At 37.4% G+C, this 21,914-nt stretch overlaps 1 protein-coding gene across 1 annotated transcript in view; it reads right to left on the bottom strand.

The window, feature by feature from the left end:
- Positions 1-2: 2 nt before the first annotated feature.
- Positions 3-21,914, bottom strand: part of snrnp200 (small nuclear ribonucleoprotein 200 (U5)) — a 27,077-nt gene continuing 5,165 nt past the window's right edge. The window contains exons 4-45 of the mRNA XM_056463432.1: positions 21,479-21,671; positions 21,345-21,400; positions 21,152-21,247; positions 20,286-20,438; positions 20,098-20,197; positions 19,813-19,949; positions 19,631-19,708; positions 19,275-19,448; positions 18,605-18,742; positions 18,347-18,502; positions 17,636-17,806; positions 17,361-17,554; positions 17,110-17,233; positions 16,846-16,995; positions 16,036-16,146; positions 15,820-15,951; positions 15,537-15,725; positions 13,833-14,030; positions 13,461-13,613; positions 13,286-13,366; positions 13,122-13,205; positions 12,919-13,025; positions 12,240-12,358; positions 12,002-12,156; positions 11,729-11,918; positions 11,379-11,549; positions 11,134-11,294; positions 10,319-10,546; positions 10,050-10,241; positions 8,923-9,101; positions 8,675-8,826; positions 7,419-7,527; positions 7,223-7,331; positions 6,946-7,135; positions 6,663-6,827; positions 5,131-5,252; positions 4,908-5,051; positions 3,598-3,774; positions 2,495-2,655; positions 2,305-2,386; positions 380-472; positions 3-260 (exon numbers count right to left, since the gene is read on the bottom strand). Of these exons, the coding sequence (XP_056319407.1) occupies positions 111-260; positions 380-472; positions 2,305-2,386; positions 2,495-2,655; positions 3,598-3,774; positions 4,908-5,051; positions 5,131-5,252; positions 6,663-6,827; positions 6,946-7,135; positions 7,223-7,331; positions 7,419-7,527; positions 8,675-8,826; positions 8,923-9,101; positions 10,050-10,241; positions 10,319-10,546; positions 11,134-11,294; positions 11,379-11,549; positions 11,729-11,918; positions 12,002-12,156; positions 12,240-12,358; positions 12,919-13,025; positions 13,122-13,205; positions 13,286-13,366; positions 13,461-13,613; positions 13,833-14,030; positions 15,537-15,725; positions 15,820-15,951; positions 16,036-16,146; positions 16,846-16,995; positions 17,110-17,233; positions 17,361-17,554; positions 17,636-17,806; positions 18,347-18,502; positions 18,605-18,742; positions 19,275-19,448; positions 19,631-19,708; positions 19,813-19,949; positions 20,098-20,197; positions 20,286-20,438; positions 21,152-21,247; positions 21,345-21,400; positions 21,479-21,671 (6,024 nt within the window). The 3' untranslated portion in view covers positions 3-110. The remainder of the gene's footprint in view (positions 261-379; positions 473-2,304; positions 2,387-2,494; positions 2,656-3,597; positions 3,775-4,907; positions 5,052-5,130; positions 5,253-6,662; positions 6,828-6,945; positions 7,136-7,222; positions 7,332-7,418; positions 7,528-8,674; positions 8,827-8,922; positions 9,102-10,049; positions 10,242-10,318; positions 10,547-11,133; positions 11,295-11,378; positions 11,550-11,728; positions 11,919-12,001; positions 12,157-12,239; positions 12,359-12,918; positions 13,026-13,121; positions 13,206-13,285; positions 13,367-13,460; positions 13,614-13,832; positions 14,031-15,536; positions 15,726-15,819; positions 15,952-16,035; positions 16,147-16,845; positions 16,996-17,109; positions 17,234-17,360; positions 17,555-17,635; positions 17,807-18,346; positions 18,503-18,604; positions 18,743-19,274; positions 19,449-19,630; positions 19,709-19,812; positions 19,950-20,097; positions 20,198-20,285; positions 20,439-21,151; positions 21,248-21,344; positions 21,401-21,478; positions 21,672-21,914) is intronic.

Here is a 21,914-nt window from a genome sequence, read left to right as displayed (position 1 = left end):
TCTCCAATGTACATCTTTATTCAAACCACAATGAACTTAACAGTTACGTTATTCCTCAAAAATATATATAAAAAGAGTTAACGGGCTCAAACCGTCCGTCTACTGTGGGCTTAATCGCTGTCGCTGTCTCCTTCACTGTCGGCCTCCTTCACGTCTGTGCTGAACTTGTACTCCTGATCGCAGCCCATGTAAGCGTCGCTCATGAAGTACAGAGTGTAGTTGTGCACACCGACCACAGGAGCCACAAAGTCCAGCTTCACCTGCGGAGAAAGAGCATGTTGTAGTTAAAGAGAGTTTTAAATGGTATATTTAGAGAGTCTAAAATAAAATGTGAGAAAATAGATATTCTCCTGCTTTTGGATACAGGAGCAGGACTGACCTTGGCCTTCTGTTGCAGAGTTAACCTCTTGATTGAGATCAAACTGTTTGATTTAGGGTCACCGATGACGACCCACCAGCCTTCTTCACGTTTCTGCACAAACAAACAAAGACATTATTTAACTCATGTTTATTTGGCAACACTTTACAATAAGGTTGTGTTAATTAATGCATTTATTTACATGAACAAATACTGTATTAAGTGCATTGTTCATGTTAGTTAACGAAAATATGGTTGTTCATTTTAAGTTCACTCATGGTGTATTAACTCTTGTTAACAAGCATGAGTTTGGATGTTAATAATGCATTAGTAAATGTTAAACTATGATTAATAAATGCTGTACAAGTATTACTCATAATTAGTTCATGTTAGTAAATGGATAACTTATGAATCTTTCCTTACTGTTAAATGTGACCATTTATTTTAGATTAAGACTATTAGAAGCGCATATATATATATATATATATATATATATATATATATATATATATATATATATATATATATATATATATATATATATATATATATATATATATATATATATATATACACCCTTGTACCTGGAGCCTTTTTAATTTTTGGCCCTTTGCTGTTTACAATATACATGCTACCCCTGGGAGACAATATTACATATATATACACATACATACATATATATATATACACATACATACACACATACATATACACGCACGCATGCACACGCACACACACACATATATACATACATATACACACACACACACGTATGTATATATACACATTTTTTTATATATATTTTAAATGTGCGGTTTATATTTTGGTTTTAAATATATCTGGTTTTATTTTAAAATGCCTATCAATTAAAAAAAAAAAAAAAAACAGAAAATCAGCTAACTGAATACTACTACTAGTTACAACAACACAGTGAACATTTGACTTTTTCAAAATTGTCCTAAGATGAGAATGGGTGTTCGATTAAACATTTTATAAACTTTTTTGATCCACTTTAAAATGCTGACTACTGTATAATAAAAATGTTTGTATGAAGTAGCATGCATTTGAACTTTTAAGTGTTAAAGGGTGTCACAACGCTGCTTCAACACTGGTAATAAATGTTTTTTGAAAAGCAAATCACCATATTAGACTGAACTCATGTGACACTAAAGACTGGAGTAATGATGCGTGCTGAAAATGTAGATTTTCATCAGAGGAGTAAATAGAGCCTTTATTATAGGTTTTTGAAAATGTGCTTCCATGCAGTGTGTAACAGCTCTAAGTGAATGAAAACATCCAGCTGGTGTTTAAATCTGAAAGTGCACCTCGTTTAAAAATATAGATTTTTTTTAAATAAAAGATTTGACTTTTCGTTTAAATGACTTGTTGTTTGTCTGGATCTTTTGCCTGTTTGTCGACACGAAACAATACCAAATATGAAGTGCTGGATCCGGTTAAACATGAACTCGCCTTTCCTTTCAAATGCTAGCAGAGTGCGGGTGTGTGTGGGACTGATGATGACTGAAGATGAGTGAACATTCTGATGATTAATGCAATAACCCTACCCTGCAACGGAGGATTCATTGAGCCGATCAGCTCAGATTAGCATCGCGCTAAGGAGGGGTTTGGGAACAAATGAATCGCTGAACGAATCATATGGGAATCGTTGAGATAATTAGTTAAAAGCAAATGCATATTATAAGACAATGAAAGTGTTTTTAGACCTTGCACGCATACAAGTCTGTTGTTGGAGACCCCCAAAACCAAAATATGATCTTTTTAAATGCTTTAAAGAAAAATATAATCAAAAGTGAAAACAGTCATAAATTATAGAAATATAAAATCGCAAATCGTTAATTTTCCACAATATTACAACTACTATTGTACTGAAAAAAACAAACTGCCTCCCATAGCATCACGGACTCAATATCCCAACAGACACTGACCTGAGGGAAGAGAGGGGCGATGACGGGGCCTGTGACCTCCTCTTCTCTCTCCAGCTGCACCTGCACCACCACTGGACTCCCACTGCAAACACAAGACCACTTATTTACACCTGCAGCTGACTTGGGGAAAAAAATAAGCATTTCGTACAACCACACTATATTAAGGATTTTTAAAAGAAAGAGTTTGCACCTCTTGATGTCTTCTTTGTCGGCCACTTCATACGAGAGCTCAATGTTGGGGTATCGGTTACAGAAACGAGCCACATCTGCCACCTGGACATCCGAGAGCTGCAGGAGTCCAGTGCGATCCTCATCCTCCATCTCCATGATGTCAAAGATACTCTCAACACCCTACACACACACACACACACACACACACATAAAAAAAAAAAAAAACAGTCAGTCACGCAAGAACTTTCATGCGCCTGTCAATTTTGGAATTTTAAATCAATCTATGGTAGACTTTGATTTTAATATGTATTTTTAAAGGTCCCATGAAATTTAAAATACATTTTTTAGATGTATCAGTATTGTTAGTTTTTAGGATATCTATATATCTAGTGCACACTAACAGTGACAAAATCCAAAAGATATTCAATTAATATAAATATGTAAGGCTTGCAGTTTGTCACCTCCGCCTAAATTAATCAACGGTTTTGTTTATGTCACCTCATACTTCAGTTTCTCATGACCAATCAAATGCTCTCTAGTATCTGATATGCCCTTTCCAAAACACTTTAAATTTGATGCGCTTGAGCTTAACCACTCTCGATGGCAGAGAGGTGATAAACAAAACGCTATTGGCTGTTTTTAAAAGGGGGAGGAGCTACACTATGTCCCACCCTCTCTTCACTTTTCAGTTAAGATTATGTCAAACGGCAAATAAAAAACTGCACTGTTCAAAGCACTTCAGGGGACCTTTAAGCTTTTTTTCTCCTGCACTGAAGTTCTTATGTATGTCGATAGCTGTTTTTCTTTAACAATTCTTCAAAAAATGCTGGGTTCCACACAATTCATGTTTTCTCAACTCAAATCGATTAGGTTAACTTCCTCTTGTTTACAAATTTAAGTAGATTGAACATTAAACAGTTAAGTTGTCCCCAAAATTGTGTAGTTTTAACTCAATTCAAATACGTAGTCCAAACAAGCAGCAAGCGTTCAAAAGAAAAAAAGAAATTCATAAAATTTCAGAACCACTCAAGTAAATGACAAGGACATTTTCATTTTTAGAGTGAATTATCCCTTTAAAGAGTTTAGTGGAGGAGTGTTGTGGTGATCAGATGTGCTTCTCACCTTGTCCGTGCAGCGCTTGATGAGTTCAGAGGTGAAGTGTGGCAGCTGTCTGAGGTACGAGTCTTTGGACCACATGGCTTGCGTCACCATCTGGGCCAACTCCATAGCAGCCAGTGCTGGACTCAGCCAGCCGTTACTGGAGAGCACGTCTACACACGCCTGGATCAGACGCACCGCCTGAAAACAAAAAACACACACACACATTTGTTTTTGTGAAAAGTGGGTACATTACATAGGTTTCCATTCATTTTATGCAACACAAACCATATATTGTATTGCCCTCACCCCAACCTACTCCTAAACCCAACCATCACAGGAGACAGTGTGCAGCTTTACTCTCTGATTAAACTCATCCTGTGGGATTTATAAGCATTTTGAGAAATGAGGACGTCACCAATGTCCTCATATTTCACCTCGTTTTTGTAATACCTGTGTCATACCTACGTCATTGTACAGATTTGTGTCCTGATATGTCACAAAAACAAGTACACACACACACATGAATATTAACATTACGAAAAAAAAAAAAAGAGGATGATGAGGATTTTAATGAAGAGTGCATCTGCGGCCGCAAGTTAACGATAATTATATATTATAAAAACACAATTCCCGTGCATCAATATTTACCGTTTTTACATTACTCATAAAGTGGTCTGCAAAAGCACCTCTCTAGTGACATATATGGTCAGCAAATTTCATTTACATCGTCCATGCAGAGCAGACGACTTATGTGTACCCCTGATTATATGCCTAATTTAAAAACTGGTGGATATTTATCTGATGAAAATATAATTACATACACTTCTAGTCAAAAGTTTGAAATAAACCTTTTTTTTTAAACACTCAACAACATTTGTTTTTTAAAAGACGTCTAATATGCCGTTTTGGTGCTTCAGAATCATTTAAAACATACATACATTAAAACATAATTTTATTATGTTACTGAAATTTGTATTTCAAACTAATTTTGTAGTTTAGAACTTCCTATTTAACAATTAGCAGCAGAAATGTTTGTTCAGCATTGATAAAAATAACATTATAACTATTATAACTGAGCAACAATAATAACTGACAATAAATAAGCAGCAAATTAGCATATTAAGGTGATTTCGGAAGAATCACGTGACACTGAAATCTAGTGTAATGCTGGTATATTAAATCGGGCAACACAGAAGTGTCATTGCTGCTCAAAATTGCTGTGTTTTAATTAAAGACATTTTTTGTTGCTTAAAGTAAAACAAAAATGTAGGTCTTGGCTAAACACTTGGAAATGGATCACAGAAAACAGCAGGTGAAAATGTGGTTAAGACCTTGCTGAGGATCTCCTCGGTGTCAGACTGCAGCTCTGCGCTCAGCTGCATGCGGGACAGGTGAGCCTGAAGCAGCAGGTTGGTCTTCACGTGAGGGTCATTGAATTTGGGGTTGTTCAGCTTGTGAGGGACTTTCTGAGCCAGCTGTAAAAGTCAAAGAGAGGATTGAGCGCTCTGATTTTGTTTTGTTCTAGGGTTTGTATTAAAGGTGCACTTTTCTCACCTGTCGTAGAAGAGTGTCTTCATGGTGCCTGATGGGAATGTTTTTATACTCTGCAGCATTGGAGATGATCTCGATGAGGCCACGCACCTTTGTCTTGGCATTCAGAGACATACTGAACAGCTCTGGAGAGAACACAAACACAGAGGAGCTGAATCAGATGACACGGACATGATGAGAAAATTACGAAGCAAATGAATCACTTTTAGTCGTGATGCTCTAAAATTTCAGTAACTGAAAATATTGAACAGAAACATGGCATGTTAGAATGACCATTTAAATGACTCAAATTGTTCTTTTATTATGTCGATTATTAAATTGATGAACAGATTTACACTTTTGGAAAATGAAACTTAAATGTTATTTTAGTTTTGGTTCAAATAAATAAATAAATAATCAAATAAATGAAATACAATTTCAGGGCACCACAAATTTCCCATCATGGTGTTTAAATTATTTCCATGACATGCATGCTTTTTTAGGACAAAATGTCAAATTTCCTGACTTTTCACTGAATAAAAAGCTGAGTTTCCATGACCTATACATCTTATTTTTCCAAGTAAGAGGTGCGAGGCTATTGATATTTAAATTTGTCAAGACTTCCAGTCTAATTCACCTCCATTTATTATTTAGCCACACAAAACAGCTAGTTATGCAGCTTAATGTTGTAAACTGCAAGTTCATCATATTATTTTAATTATAATGTATCATCTTAAACACGTTGGTTTGAAGCACAAGTAGTCTGACTGTTCACAGCTTTTAATTCCTAGTCATTTACCCATAGTGGCGAATGAATTGGAGACCTAACACAATCACAGAACATAGCTTGCTTCCATATTGCAAAATAAGGTGAATAATGAACAGAAAAGCAGGAAGCTGGTGTGTTGAGCACTGAGCAGACACAAAACAATGCAGTATTTTAAATGCATTTGACTTAAGTGATTGCAGGTTGACAAGTGGTACAAGAATGAAACTGCACTGAAAAAAATAGGCTAGCCCTAAAAAAAACGGCAAAAAAAAGAAAAGAAAAGTGAAACAAGAATAAAACAAATCACATTTCAACAAAAGACTTTCTAAAATTCCACAATATTCCAGAAATCCATGACCTGTGGGAACTCTGTTATATAATGTTGAAACTAAATGCAGTGCCTTTTTATATTTTATTCAGATCTACTTTGATCCAAAAAACTTTCAGCACCAAATGCCAGCCTACATGTTCCCTAATTAATTAGTTTCACACATATATAAAGCAGAATGCAAAAAAAAAAAAAATAGATCAAGCACGGCTTCTGTTCTATTGTAAATGTAGTGTTAAACCAGGGGTCACCAATCTCGGTCCTGGAGGGCCGGTGTCCCTGCAGGATTTAGCTCCAACTTACCTCAACACACCTGCCTGGATGTTTGAAGTATAACTAGTAAGACCTTGATTAGCTTGTTCAGGTGTGTTTGATTAGGGTTGGAGCTAAAATCTGCAGGACACCGGCCCTCCAGGAACAGGTTTGGTGACCCCTGTGTCAAACAGAGAGAGTCCTTACCAATAGTGGTGTAGTTGATGTAATAGTAGGCTGCAATCATGCCCAGATTAAGAGGTGCTACGTCCATCTCATCCTCGATGCTGATGCACTTGGACTGTTCCAGATCCTGCAAGGTGTTTTCCACCAGCTCAGACAGATGATCCGACAGATGACGATGAGACATACCTGCAAATGCAATCAGGAAAACAAACTAGTTATTTTATTAATATTTTTACATGAGTCACAAACCTGCAGCATAAGGACTAGATTTAGTGAAGATGTGCAGGCCTCTGTGCTTCCTCACCCTGCAGATTGTAGTAGTTGGGATTCTGGGTCATGCGGCGGTACAGGAAGGTCCATGTCAGGTAGTCCACAGCATCCTGCTTGTTCTCCACCGTCTTGGTGACGATCTCAGCATTGAAATGGTCATGAAGGCAGTGGTCCAGGTGAGATTCTACAGGCAGAGGCTCATAGAGGAACTTCTTGAAGAAGTCCTGAAGAACAAGGAATCACAATATTATGAGTTGAACAAACAAGTAAATAAAATGACAAGAAAATGTGTGGATCAGAGTAAGCTTTACCTTTTTGGACCCTTGACACATGATGACACAGCGACCCTCATCGTCCTGGAGAGGACGGTTTGCTTTTCCAACCATCTGGAGCACATCATAGATTGGGTAGTCCACATATCTGATCAGAGGAAGAGAGGTGCACAGGGTGAATACTAGGGATGTCATTAATGGTCTAAGATCAGTAAGTATTAGTAAGTAATCTTACGCATGAATTTTGCCATTGTAGTATTGTGTGTCCATGACAATAACCAGGTGTGCAGAAATGTTAGTGCCCCAGCAGAGAGAGCGAGACGCAACCACCACCTGAATCGCACCTGTATGAAGATAAAGAGGAGGCTTGGTCATTTCTTAATCATCCAAATAACCTTATACTGCAATTTCAAATCAATTAACGATTTGTGTATTTTCAGGTCTATTTGAAACAGTTGGAATTTTGGCTCCACGAGTTTCAAAGACAAAATTCGTGTATGGCACCACAGTGGGTAGAACAATCGCCTCACAGCAAGAAGGTCACTGATTCAAGCCCCGGCTGGATCAGTTGGGGTTTTTGTGTGGAGTCTGCATGTTCTCCCCGTGTTCACGTGGTTTTCCTCCGGGTGCTCTGGTTTGCCCCACAAGTCCAAAGACGTGGTACAGGTGAATTGGGTAAGCTAAATTATCTGTAGTGTATGTGTGTGAATGAAAGTATATGGATGGTTCCCAGTGATGGGTTGCAGCAGGAAGGGCATCCGCTGCGTAAAACATATGCCAGATAAGTTGGCGGTTCATTCCGCTGTGGCGATCCCAGATTAATAAAGGGACTAAGCCGAAAAGAAAATGAATGAAATCAGTGTATGTGAAAAAAAACTACTAGGAAACTAACTAGGAAATCAGAATGCAAAAGAAAAAAGAGGAAAAGAAATACAAATAGAATTTTGGGGAAATGAAACAGAATCATACTTAACATTCTAACATAACTAAGGTCATTTTGCACTGATCAATAGCTTCTCAATAATAAACAAAGTGAAAATATTTGGTTATCAATATTACTGTTTTAGTGTGAATTTAACTAAATACTCTTTATTAATCTAGTTGAAATTAATGGATTTAATTAATTTAATATTGCAGTTCATAACTGCACAAACAGCCCAAATTCTTCAAACCTACAAGACAATATCAAAACGATTTTATTCTATGCAAAAAAAAATAAAATAAAAAAATAGAGGAATGATAATTCAAGCTACGTCAAGCTAATTGGCTATGTTAACAGTGTAAAAAAAAGTAGTTCAACTTTACAAAACTACACTAAAATGTAAATCAAATGTATAAAAATAATCATAACACCAGCAAAAAGAGACCCATAGGGAAAGTGTCATTTTAACATGGTTATAAAATAAGCATTTTGACAGTTTTGGCACATTTGAAATTTTTTTATCAACGTATTATTTTCCAAACATTGTTACACGGTCTCATGTATCTCACCAGAAGTGAACAGGTGCTCCACAATCCTGCGCTCTGTAGGTGAAAGGCCCTCGTGAAGATAGCCCACCCCGTTAGAGAGAGTCTCCCTCAGTGTAACATCAGAGAGATTCTCCATGAATGGAACCAGATCTTTCTCTGTTGAGTGCAGGAACCTTCAGAGACAAACAATAATGCTGGAGATGAGAAGTCTGATGGGAAGAAAACTGACTAAATAAAATATAATAACCAAATACATCATCTTTCAGCACCTCTGGGGAACCACATCTGCAGCACAGAAGGTGAGGATATCAATAGCTGTGAGACGTGTCTGGCGTCTGGATGGCACAAACACCAGCACTGGCTTGGACGGGGAATGTTTCATTATGGCGTGATACACTGGTTTAGCCATGGACAGCAGACGAGTCTGTGTGTGACTCACATTGAAGCCCTGTAAAAGAGGTGAGGATAGTTAAAACAAAAATTCTCTGAATGCAAAGAGTTCTGATTGTTTACTGCTGGTATTAATGTACTTTTTTTATTGATCCATTCATAAGTTTATGACCCAAATAATAAAGATCTAAATGGGGTCTGACTAGGTTTCCACAGTGTAAACAACACTTATGTGGTTAAATGCATTCATACAGTCACCAAAGGCCAGTTACTCTCAGCCAGTTACTCTCATTTCAAATTGTGATGTTGAAATATGGAAAAGTGCAATGAAAAATACGCAAATTGCAAGTTTATTTGAAGACAAATATCTAAAACATACAATATTCACTCACAAGTTGACCAGAACAGAAACGAAAGTGGCCTTTTCTGTATAAACCGGATATACAGTAAGGATTATTTCTATTGTATGAGCTTATCTGCATACTGGGCTTGTGAACTGCTAATCATTTTTAAATATTACCAAAAAGTTTGGGGACTGTCAGCATTAATTTGTGAGGTGCATGGTTGAACGATGATCTGTTAATCATCTAAATCTGACCAATCAGGAGGATAAACTCTCTGAACAGCGAGTGCTATATATGCTTCATGCAGGACAGGGTCATCAGAGATTAGTTTACTGTGGACTATGCTGTATACACACAGGGTGGCCAGGCATCTTAGTTCTGAAAAAGAACCTGTACGTGTAGCAAAAACGTATGTGTCATATTAATAGTTATTATGAAAGAGAGAGAGAGAAAGTGGCTTTGAAAGGAATCAAAGTGATGTCTTCCTCTGTCAATATTTTTAGGCACAGAATATCATTAGAACTCATCAGATCAAGAAATCTTGTATCACTATATCCATAAGATTTTCACAAACTCGTCTGACCATCAAAAAACTGAAAATGGTACACCAGGATTTTGTCTACTTTTGATTGCATCAACCAAAACATATCTTAAAAACTGACCTGGATGTGAAGCTCCAAAGGAACCGGCCTGACATTGGGGTGGAAGTTAAAAGTGGCTGTGGTGCTGCAGCCGAGCCAATGAGCCACATCTTTAGCATTGGACAAAGAGGAGCTGAGGGCCACAATACGAATGGGCCGCTCAATCTGAGAGGAGATGTACCTCATCCTGGAGCAAATCACCTCCAACACAGGCTACGAGAGATATGTGAAAATTAGAAATATATATATATTTTAAATCATGCTAAAAACAAAAATGAAGAAACACTTACTCCATTGTCTCCTCCAATGAGATGAACCTCATCTATAACGAAGAGGCTGACGTTTTGCACGTTCTTCCTCTGTTTCCAGCGTCGAGATAAGATGTCCCACTTGTCTGGGGTGCTGACGATGATGTCACCTTTCCCCAGCAGCTTCAGGTCAGTGCTCGTCTCACCGGTGAGTAAAACAACCTTTTTATTCAAATTCTCCTGAAACTTTTGGTGCCAATCAAGGAAGACCTGCACAAAAATATGACTCAATTATGATATTTACACTCTAACATTTAAAGTGATAATTCACCCTCAAAAATGAAAAAGATATATTCCTCTCATTTGGTTCCAAACTTTGAGTTTTTCTCTGTTGAACCCAAAAAAAGACATTTTGGGGGAAAAAAAAAACGCCGGAAAGTGGTTACCACTGACATCAATAGTATGAAAAATAAATACTATTGAAGTTAATGGCAAAACATTCTCCACAATATCTTTCTTTTGTTTAACGAGCAAGAATTAAAACTTCAAATTTCATTTGTTTCAGGTTTCAAACAAGTGGAGGCTGAACAAATTGTGCCAATTTTCATTTTTGGGTGAACTGTCCATTTGAGACATTTAAGCTATTTTGTGTATGGACCAAAAAAAAGCAAGTACTGTGTTTTTTATGTGTATCTGATGGCACCTCCATGCTTATAATAAAGTAATCAAATACTCTTCTCCTTCCGATTTTGGCAGCCTTGCATTTTCAACATCACATTCCAATGACTTTGATGGAATCTTTACCGGTTATGTGTGAATGCATGCACAGAATATTTTGCTTGCACTTGTGAAAATACCTGTTCAGCCAGAGCCTCCATAGGTGTGATGTAGACACAGCGGCCCTCTGCGTTGTGGAGCAGCATCCTAAGAATGGCAAACTCTGCACAGATGGTCTTCCCGCTGCCCGTTGGAGCGCCAACAAAAACATTGTCATCGCTGTTGTACACAGCATTGAACACTAAGGGGGACAAAAACAGTTTCATTTAGAGGGAAGACTTGGATCAAAAACAGAGCATATTATGGGGTCTGTGAGGGCAGATACCTTGAGTCTGGATTGGATTGAAAAAGGGGAAGTTCTGGTAGAGACTCTCGAAGGCTCCGTTTCTCAGAGCAGACACAGGTAAAGGCTGCAGGTCCAGCAGCTCGGTGGGAGGAGGATATTTCTCTGGCAGGATCAGGTGACGGAAGGAAACAGGCAGCTGTGTCTCACACGCTTGAGAAAGAAACAAAAAATTAAAGTCCAGAAAACCTATTCCGAAATACTACAGTACCTCCAATGCTCAGATTTATTTATTTTGCACAATGCACTAATGTATACTTCAATATTTAGAATGACTGTTTGGCAATATTTATAGATCAATAAATTCAGCAGAAGTAACAAGAATAACTTACAAAGCCAGCGGTCTGAAGCTATGCGAATGAAATACTGTGGTGGCAGCGGCTCAAACACAGGCACAAAGAAAGTCACAAGATGTTCATCCTGAGCGTACTTGGCCTTCAGGAGAAAGTACTCATGATGAAGGACGACTTCACTGTCCACATCCTCCACCAAGATCCAGAAGGCTTCAGATGAGCCGTGTATCTGAAACAAGCCAACAGTTAGTCTAAAGCTCAACATCCAAAAAAACCTCCTGGAGTTATTTACTTCTGAGGTTTAAGACTGACCTTGTCATCCCACTGGAAATCGGGTGTGATTGTGAGCTCTACTTTCAGAGTGGAGCGTGTGATGGGCTGCAGATGAACTGCCAGGTCCAGTTTAGGGAACTGATGGACGTACTTGTGAATGGTCTTCCCCATCTTTGGCATGCGGATCAACTCCCCTGAAATAGACCAAGAGGTGATTAAATACAACTGTACATGAATATAACAACATTGCTTGAGTATAATGATTAGCAATTCTCACCGATTTCATTGTGGTTCAGATCATAGAGACGCTCGAAGGGGAAGTTTTTCTTCTCAATCTTCTTGATGACCTCTTCTGGAAGCTTGCGAAACTGACGCAACGGAGACATCGACTGCCACCTTAATGGAAAACAACAAAAACAAATGATAGAACAATTACATCACATTGTAAATCACATTACAAGATAAAAGTATATACAGGCATTCTGCAGGTTTCACCAGGTTAAATTTAAGACTTAAAGATATTTTAAAGACCATTACGAATGAAATTTCAGACTTATACAGGGCTAACAGATAAGGATATTTTTAAAAATATCATAGCTGGAAAAGATTTTCACTTGCCCTATCAAAAAAAATAATTATAATTTAATAATAATAAATATATCAGGTTAGTATCCTCTGCAGTAAATACATGGGGAACTTTTAAACAAATTTTATAGTAAGGAGAATAATTAAACCATTATGGTAATAAATGACATTTTCAATTAAAAAGTTGGATTTTTGTATTGGCGTTGGCCAGATTAGCTAGAAAAATTAAGGCCTGTTTAAAAAAGACTCAGACTTACAACACAATATTTCAGTAGATTCAAGACTTTTTAAGCCCTAAAATGAAGACTTTAAGACCCCACTGACACCCTACTATAATTATTCTTTCCAAAGATAGCATAAAGACAACTCACATCCTTTTGTCAATCATCTTGCAGAGGTTCAAAGTCTTGTCGGTAAGTTGGGCCCAGCCTCTGCTCAAAACAATCTCAAAGATAGCCCTCATCAGCCTGCCAGCACTCTGCAGAAGTCAAACATAATATTAATACAGGAAATCGGTCAGATTGAACAGAAAAATCTTCTTTTATTATAAGACACAATTTAGTTCTACATTAACCTGCGTCACATAGACCATGTCGGCCATTAAAGCAAAGCCCTCCAGTTTGAGCTGAGAGATATAAGCCTGCAGCAGCACGTTAATCTGAAAAGCAAACATAACGTTTAAGATAAAAAAGATCAACCAACTTTATGTACAACTGACATATACACATAAAAAAAAACCTTTGCACTGGGCTCTTCAATGCTTTCCTTCACTGGAATGGGAACTCTCTCCAGCAGTTTTTGAAGCTCAAGTTTTTCTTCCTGTCAATCAAAACGTAATAAACACGCTTGTTAAATCCTGGAAGCAGAGATTTGTTAAACCAATTCATCTGGTTAAATTAAACAAGGCACGTACCTCTCTGACAGTAATGTTCCTAAACTCAGATGAAAGCGAGAACACCCTGAAGAGCTCAATCTCACTCAGCGTGGGTTTCAGCAGCTGGTTGTAAGTCATAATGGACTCATGGGTGATGTAGAAATGACTGGCGATGCGCCCCAGGTCTGTCACCTTCAATGCAAACACATTAGACATCATTTAAGCCACATCTGTTGCTGCCATTTAAATGTTTAATCAATGGATTCAGGCAGCCGTGCTGAAATCCGTTATGCCATGCTGGGGGATTTCAAGCTGGTACAAACTCAGCATTGATTGTGCATATAAATCATCTGGATGTGCCAAGAGGTGTTTAGAGCAGTGGTTAATGTGACAAGCATGAACAATGTGTACCTGAAAGCTGCCAGATCTCTTGTCGTATTTGACCAGGTTGTTCTTCTCCAGGACGGTAGCTGCCGTGTGCACGAGGTCCATCCTGCGACGCTCCAGCAGGGGGTCTATGCTGCGGTCATCGTGGGACACGCCGTATAGTGTGGGGTTACGCAGCATGCGCACATACAGGTATGTGTATCCAAGCCAATTTACAGCATCCTGAAAAAATAAAACAACAGAAGATCAATCACTGCTACAGATGTTGAATTTACGGAGAAATACTGATGTTGAGCATGTGCAATATTATCTATATAAATCAATATTTATAACTGTGTGCTGTAGAAAAATGACAATGTAAAACACTTTAATTTTGGAAAAAATCTGGTAATTGATAATAAGGTTTCAATAGTGCAATAATAATGAGAAATACATTAGTGTATTTATTATGCCCGTTTCACACCGCAAGTGTGAGCAGCACGAGCACAGCACGTATGGATAGTACAGGCAGCGCGAAGGAATTTGCCTTTCACGCACATACATATATACACGCACACACACTTTTTTTACTTTTCATCTGCACCAAGGCCCGTGGCAACTTCCTCCTATGCTGTTTCCTTAACCTGCAAGTCTTTATTTTACTAATTATATAGATCCTAAAGAACTGTATGCTTCTCATGCTCTATGAGGAATGTCATTCATTTCTTTTAAGGTGCACTCTTAAAATAAGAGATAAGACAATCTCTTAGATGTGGTATCATGTAATTTAGTTTTTGATTGTCAGGATGATGTAGGCCTATATAGTTATAATAATATTTATACAATATAGTTATAATGATATTTATACATGATCAAACTAGTGTGCAAAGTAAGAAAACTAATACTAAAATTGTTTTAAATTTAGTTTTGTATTTGGGGCATAAACAAATATTTGTTGCCATTTTTAATCGTTTAAGTTCATTTGATTGAATATATAAAAATCTGTGGATATTACCGATGCATTTACTGGGTAAAAATTGCTACTTTTTACTGTTTTATCAATGCACTGTCACTTTAATTGAGCGTGAGCAGCGCGGCAAAAATAGACAAAGTGCCCAAACTATCACAACACTGCTGCTTCAGCGACGCTCACGCTTACGCACTGCTTCTGCTTGCAGTATGAAAGCTCTAATCTGTAAACATCAACGACAAAAAAAACATGCGCTGCTCACACTTGCGGTGTGAAACGGGCTTTAATCTTCATTTATATTAGTCAATAAAAATCCATGCACAGGTATTTTTAATGTAAAAAATTTAATATGAAGTAAATATTTTGGCAAATTACTTCAGTACAATAAACAACTTTAATTTTGAAAAATACTTCAATAATATAGTTTATAATAAATCAAAAACTGTAACTTTTTAAAAGAAACAGTAAGCATTAGCAAAACAACATTTTCAACTTAATAAATATTGAGTTAAAAATTTAAGACGATGTTATGTTTAAGATTAGTTAAAATGCTATATAAAATTACATTCAATCTTTTTCCACAGACGTATTGGAAAGTTACAATCTATATATATTCCACATTTTATAAAAGGGGACCCACAAGTAGACACTTTAATGGATCCTTTAATGGATCACCAAAAAAACAAATAAATTAAACCTATAAAACAAACAAACAAACAAACAAAAACACCTGCCATTGAACTAACCGTAACCCTAATCCAAATGCATTTACACCTCACCTTGGCAGTCTGCACATTGCCCAACACAATCTCTGCATTCAGCATGTCAGCTAGTTTTCCCACCATCTGGCTTTCGATGGGCAGCTGCTGATTGAGCAGGGACAGGTAATACTGCAGCTCTCCATGGGAAGTGATCAGAATACCCTCTCCTTTAGAGTCATACTGCGGCCTGCCAGCACGACCCAACATCTGCACCAAAAAGTTTGAGTTATTACCTACAGTTCAATTACCTTATCAATTGATTGATTGATTGATGCAAAATAGATTGATGAAAAACACTGACCTGTAGGATGTCCAGGGCTCCCAACTCCGTCCATCTGCCTTTCTCTGGGCTGTAAACCTGTGTACCTTTGATTATGACAGTGTGAGCTGGCAAGTTCACACCCCAGGCCAGAGTGGCCGTGGAGACCAGAACCTACAAAACACATTCAGATTTTTTTTGGATTTAGAAAACAAAATTTAAAAATGTAGTTTGTTTTCCTCATGGTTACAAACTAACCTGGATGTGACGGTCAGCGAACAAATCCTCTACCAGCGTTCTGTCCACTCTGGTCATTCCGGCATGGTGAATAGCAAAACCATACGGCAGAAGATCCTTCAGCTCCAGGTTCTACAAACATAACAAAAAAATTCAATTAATTGATAATGTGTGTAGGGGACAATTAATTGCTTCAATTTTAGTTACATTTTAGTACTAACTGATGGGCATAATATTAGCTTTACCAACACACTGAGTGCAATGGAATTGCCGGTTTATTAAACAACAGCAGACCAGAAGGATGCTTGATTCTGGTTGAAAATTATGGTAAATACCAAAATTATGCAGGTGTAAATGATCTAAAAATTCATTTGTATGAATCAACCATTAATATATCAAATAATAATAATAATAATAACATCTGTATTCACACTTCTCTTGGCTTGTCTGGTCCAGACAAAAAAATAATAGTTGTGAGATCAGTAATATTTCTGATTTCATAAGACTCAATGAGTAAATTTTTTAGTCAAAACTTGCTAAAAAACAAAACAATGCTATATCCTTGGCTAAATGCACTCCTTGTATGTGATTTTCATGATTGTTGTTTGGTCACATCTTGTGACATCATAGTCTGTTTTTGTCTTTGGTCTGTTGCATTGATATTTCAGTTTAACCACACCAGAATTGCACCATTTACTTGGTGCAAAGCAGGGTTCAGATGGCAACTTTTACGCAAGTTCAAATTAACCACACTAACAATCGCACCAGATTTCATTGCTATTGAATCAATTCTGCCAAGTGTGAGCAAACCCTAAAAAATGATGAGCTAACCTTGCACTGCTCTGCCTCAGTCCTCAGGACCTCAGTGGAGGCTGAACCCTCCCTCAAGAATAACCCCAGAGTGTCCTTCTCCAAACACATGTCCCTGATTGCTCGAGCCGTCTTCCCGGTCTCCTTTCTCGAGTGCACAAACACCAACACCTGGGAAAAACAACATAAATGAAATATTAGGAAAGACATTATTAATGACTGAACAAATAATGGGACACATGGAAGTACAAAGAACTAATCTGGTTATTGTGTTGAGTTTCACACCTGATTCTTTCCAGCATGTTCCATGATCTTCTCATAGACGATTTCATTCATGATCTGAAAGCGCTTGATGGCCTTTTTCTCTGTAATTCCCACATAGGTTTGTTCCAGAGGCACAGGTCGGAAACTATAAAAGAAAAGAAAAAAGGAAAACGCCAAACATATGTTCATCATTACAGTAAAAACATATTCAGTTTTAAAAAAATGGTTGAGGACCACCATTCACAATTTTACAACAGCGTTCCATTTCTCACCTGTTGTCAAAATAAAAGAGTCCCTTTGACGGATCCACACGAAGGCAGGTTGCCACATCCTCATAGTTAGGCAGCGTGGCGCTCAGGCCGATGAGCCTCACGTCTTCCTGCGTCAGCTCCACATTACGGATGGTTCGAGCAATCAGTGACTCCAGGACTGGGCCACGGTCATCATGCAGCAAGTGGATCTCATCCTGTAGGTCAATGCATATAACTTAATGCACATGGAAAACGCTAAAAAGAAGTTAAAGTGAAACCTTGACCTGATTACTTACAATAATGATAAGGCGCACAAGCTGTGTGTATGTTCGTTCTCCTCCTTTCCTTGTAATGATGTCCCATTTCTCTGGCGTGCACACTATAATCTGAGTGGCGTTTATTTCCTCTTTGCATAGCTGATGGTCTCCGGTCAGCTCAGAAACAATGATGCCATAACTAGCCAAGCGCTGCAGACGTAAAGCAACAAATGTTTTAGGAGAATTTTATACTTGATCCTAACATTAAACAAGTATAAATGTGCAAACGTTAAATCTACGTATTAATGTGGCCTCACAACAGTATCCGGCTAATTGTAAAACTGTAAATTCATCTGCCTCAAGATCTTCCTTGTTATTATGACTAGAAATCACTACAGATGAAACTAGCTTTTCAGCTGAGAAACTATGCAAGAGATGAAATCAAGTTCAGTTTAGTTAATGTATTTACTAACATAAACGAATAATTAGTAATACAATTATTACTGTATTTATTCATCTTTGTTAATGTTAGTTAGCATTAAGTTAAATAATGTTAGTTCATGTTAACTTACAGTGCATTAATGTCAACAAGCTTTATAAATAGTGCATTAGTAACCATTGAAATATGACTAAAATATGCTTTACAAGCTTATTCATACTTAATGTTAGTAAAACATTAACTAACGCATCCTTATTCTAAAGTGTTACCAAAAATGTAAGATGTTTTTTCTTTATGTTCAGTACTTCTACCTTGCCAAAGCTGCCCACCATCTCCTGTACCAGTGAGCGCATAGGAGCGATGTAAATGATCTTAAAATCTGCAACATTGATAGTGCCATCCATGTTAATGTGCTTCCCGATCTCTCTGAGCATTGCCATGAGAGCAACATTTGTTTTACCAGCACCCTACAGGTCAGAGAGAGGGACAAAAAAATCTTTAAGTAAAATGCACAAAAAACTGGCAAGTTCTACATTATATCATTTATCTTTGTGTTCCAGTAGACTAACCGTTGGAGCGCAAACCAGAAGATTCTCATCAGTCTCCATAGTGGTTTTGAAGAGTTTACTCTGTATGCGATTCAAGGTTTTAAATCCTTCAAATCCAGCTTGAGCGTACTTGGGCAGTTTCTCAATACCCACCAAAGTCTGTGAAAGAAATGAGGGAGTAGTGAAATACTGGCCAATCAACCAGCAACTCAAATGGCTCTGCTGTATACACTTCTGTTCAAAATGGCCAATAAGACTTTTTTAATGGAAATAAATGTATATAGCAAGACTGCATTAAAATAATCAAAATTGACAGCAAACATATGTTACAAAGTATTTCTATTTCAAATCAATGATGTTCACTTAAGCACATTGATTAAAGCACAGTGAAAATAAATCTTTATTGCCACACAAATAAACCACAACCATTTTGTTATATGGATATTCACCATATTAGAAAGATTTGTAAAAGATCAGGTAAAACTGAACACTGGAGCAATTGCAGGAATTACAGGAATAACAATTAAATGTTAAATATAAATGCAGTTTTAGATAGCAATGATTCCACAAGATTGCAGTATGATTTTTGATAGCTTTTGAAAGCTTAATCGCTTTTTTGTTTTACTTAGCCAATTTGATGTAGCAATAAATTAACCAAAAATCCCTAATCCTAATAGGAAAAGAAAAACACCTCTTCATCACCAAAGGGTTTGGGTTTGAGTGCAGGCACATGGACCTCCTCATAGCCCTTTCTCTGTTTGCGGAAGGAGCCATCAGGCAGCTGGCATCGCTTGTTGGCCATGAAATGACTACCTTGAGAGAAGGTCAGATCTTCTAGGTCTAATAGCTGCCTTGAGGACACAGACTACAGACAAAAAACACACAGAACAATAGTGTCACAATGCACATTAGGAGTGGGAATTAAACTGAAAAAATAAATAAATAAATAATTAATAATAATAATTGACATATATATATGACAGGTAGTGGACATTAAGTAGTGAACTCTAATTTTAAGCAGTGGACATAGCATTAAGTGGAATCTACCTCGCCATGATCAATGTCCATAGACTCCAGATCATCCACACGAGACTTTCTCATTCTCTCCCGGCGAGATCTCTCCTCCTGCAAGGAAACACAAAATCATAAGTTTACAGATGGACATCTTTCTTTAAATGATTAAAATCTCAAACATGCCAACACTACAGCACAACAGGGGAAATTCTGACCCTGATGATGTCCTCTTTTTCAGTCTCCTGCAGCTGGTAGAGAACTTTGGAAAGATCCTGATCGGCCTCCATTTTATTAATGATCTTTTCCTTCTCTGCTTCACTTTGAGCACTGGCCAACATGGTGCAGTACAGAACTGGAAATGACAAAAAAACAACGTGAGAAAATAAAAAAACAACATAAGGTTCATATGTAAAAATCTCATAAATCTTTTTAACATTAAGTCACATTGGCACCACATTCTCAAAAATCCCAATCCATTTAATCCAACACAATCTACTTACTCATCCGCCTGTGCTGGCGCAGGACCTTGATGAAGTCGAATGTGTTGAAGCCTAAAAGCAGCACCAACTGGTTCTCACACTCTCTGTCATCACTGGCAGTCTAACAAAAAAAGTAGTGATTCAGCAACTCAAAAACAAAACAAATACTAACAAATCCCTTAGCCTCTAAGGACATGAACATTCCCTACCTTAAGGATCTCCAAGACCTCGTCTGCTTTTTTCTGGGACACAATGGCATCATTGTAGAAGCGACTGAGCTGTCGCTGAAGCCAGAAGGCATCGATGTCTCGAGGGTGAAGGTCCTTCTTTTTGGTCATCATTACATCTCCTGTGTTTCCCAGCTATGGAGAAAGGAAAACAATAAGCTGGTTGTTGTACTTTATATCAGTGATTTTTAAACCCTATTATTAATTATTATTATTTACTTATTTATAAAATGAGGGTCCAGGTGTAGTTTTTTCATTGATTATCACTAAAGCCTGGATTCCAGGATTAGGCCATAGTTTATATAGGGCATGCAAGTAATTTTTATAAATGTGTCTTAATCTTGAAACAAAACAGACAATGATATATTTTAAGACCTGTCAGACACTTCCTCCAGTTAAAACAGCTCAAACTTCTAGGCCTAGGATTACACTGAGGGTTGGTGACACTGAATTCTTGGTTAACTGTGGTATTTGTAATATTTTGCGTTCGTTATTGCTCTTTTTTTTTTAACTTTCATTATTTAATCTGTAAAAAATTTAATTTGTATTTTGGAATCTTGCATTTAATTCAACCAACTAATTATGAATTTGCAACTGTAACACTTTTTTATAGTGTTTATTATCTATAAACAATTTATTGAATTATTGACTATTTAAAGCAGTATTTACAAAGGTAGCTTACTTAAAATGTTAAAATAACATTAAAATCTAACTTTAAAATAAATAAACAAATAAAAGACAATTTAGTCATTAATTATTAGAATTAGAATAAAATTACGGGGCCCAGTCACCTGCTTGAGTCACTGCTTTATGACAACGTGCAGAAACACATGGAGCATGTGACTTACATTTGCAGTCAGTGTGCTGCTTTCATCTGCCTCTTCTCCCTCACTGTCATCAGAGCCTTCATCCCGAACCTCTCCATACTGGTCCTCATCACCCTCCTGTAGATGAACAAACAGCACAATGACGTCCCTTAAAGAGCAAAAAACCCATTATCATAACTTAACCACAAGCAGCAGCCAGCATGCCAGAGCTCACCTCCTCATCGGACTCAAACTGCACATTGACTCCATAGGTTTCATCTATGTTGTCATCTGTAAATAGACAGACGGTAAAGCACAATCTGCCTGGACATCATGTTGAGGAGAGCTTGGATAACAACAAAAAATTACCCATATTCTGTAGCTCTTTGTCTCCTCCATAGTCAGAGATCTTCTTGCCCAGGTTGACCAGGACATGGTAACGTGTGTCATCTGTAGGCCCCAACAGCTGCTCCACCTCCCTCCTCCTCTCTTTGTCTCTCATCTTGTCATTTTTCAGCACAGCCAACACCTCATCTGCTGCTCCACATAGGATATCCCTTGGCTTAGATGAGAAGAGTAGTATTTTATGATCAACAAAATGCCATACACTTTTTCACATTTATAACATAAAATCAACCCAAATTTCTAATAAAGCATTGTCATAAAACACTCAATGGCTTGTTAAAAATATAGATTTATCTCAGGTGTTTCGATTTGAAGAGATTAACTTTAACTATTTATCATGTAATTTCGCATTTAGGCAAACATTCAAAGGTTTGGGGTTAGCACAAACTTTTATTAAGTT

The sequence above is a fragment of the Danio aesculapii genome, chromosome 8 (assembly GCF_903798145.1).
Source record: "Danio aesculapii chromosome 8, fDanAes4.1, whole genome shotgun sequence".
Taxonomy (NCBI): Eukaryota; Metazoa; Chordata; class Actinopteri; order Cypriniformes; family Danionidae; genus Danio; species Danio aesculapii.
Note: the sequence above shows the minus strand (reverse complement) of the source record. Positions and strands in the feature narration are given on the sequence as shown.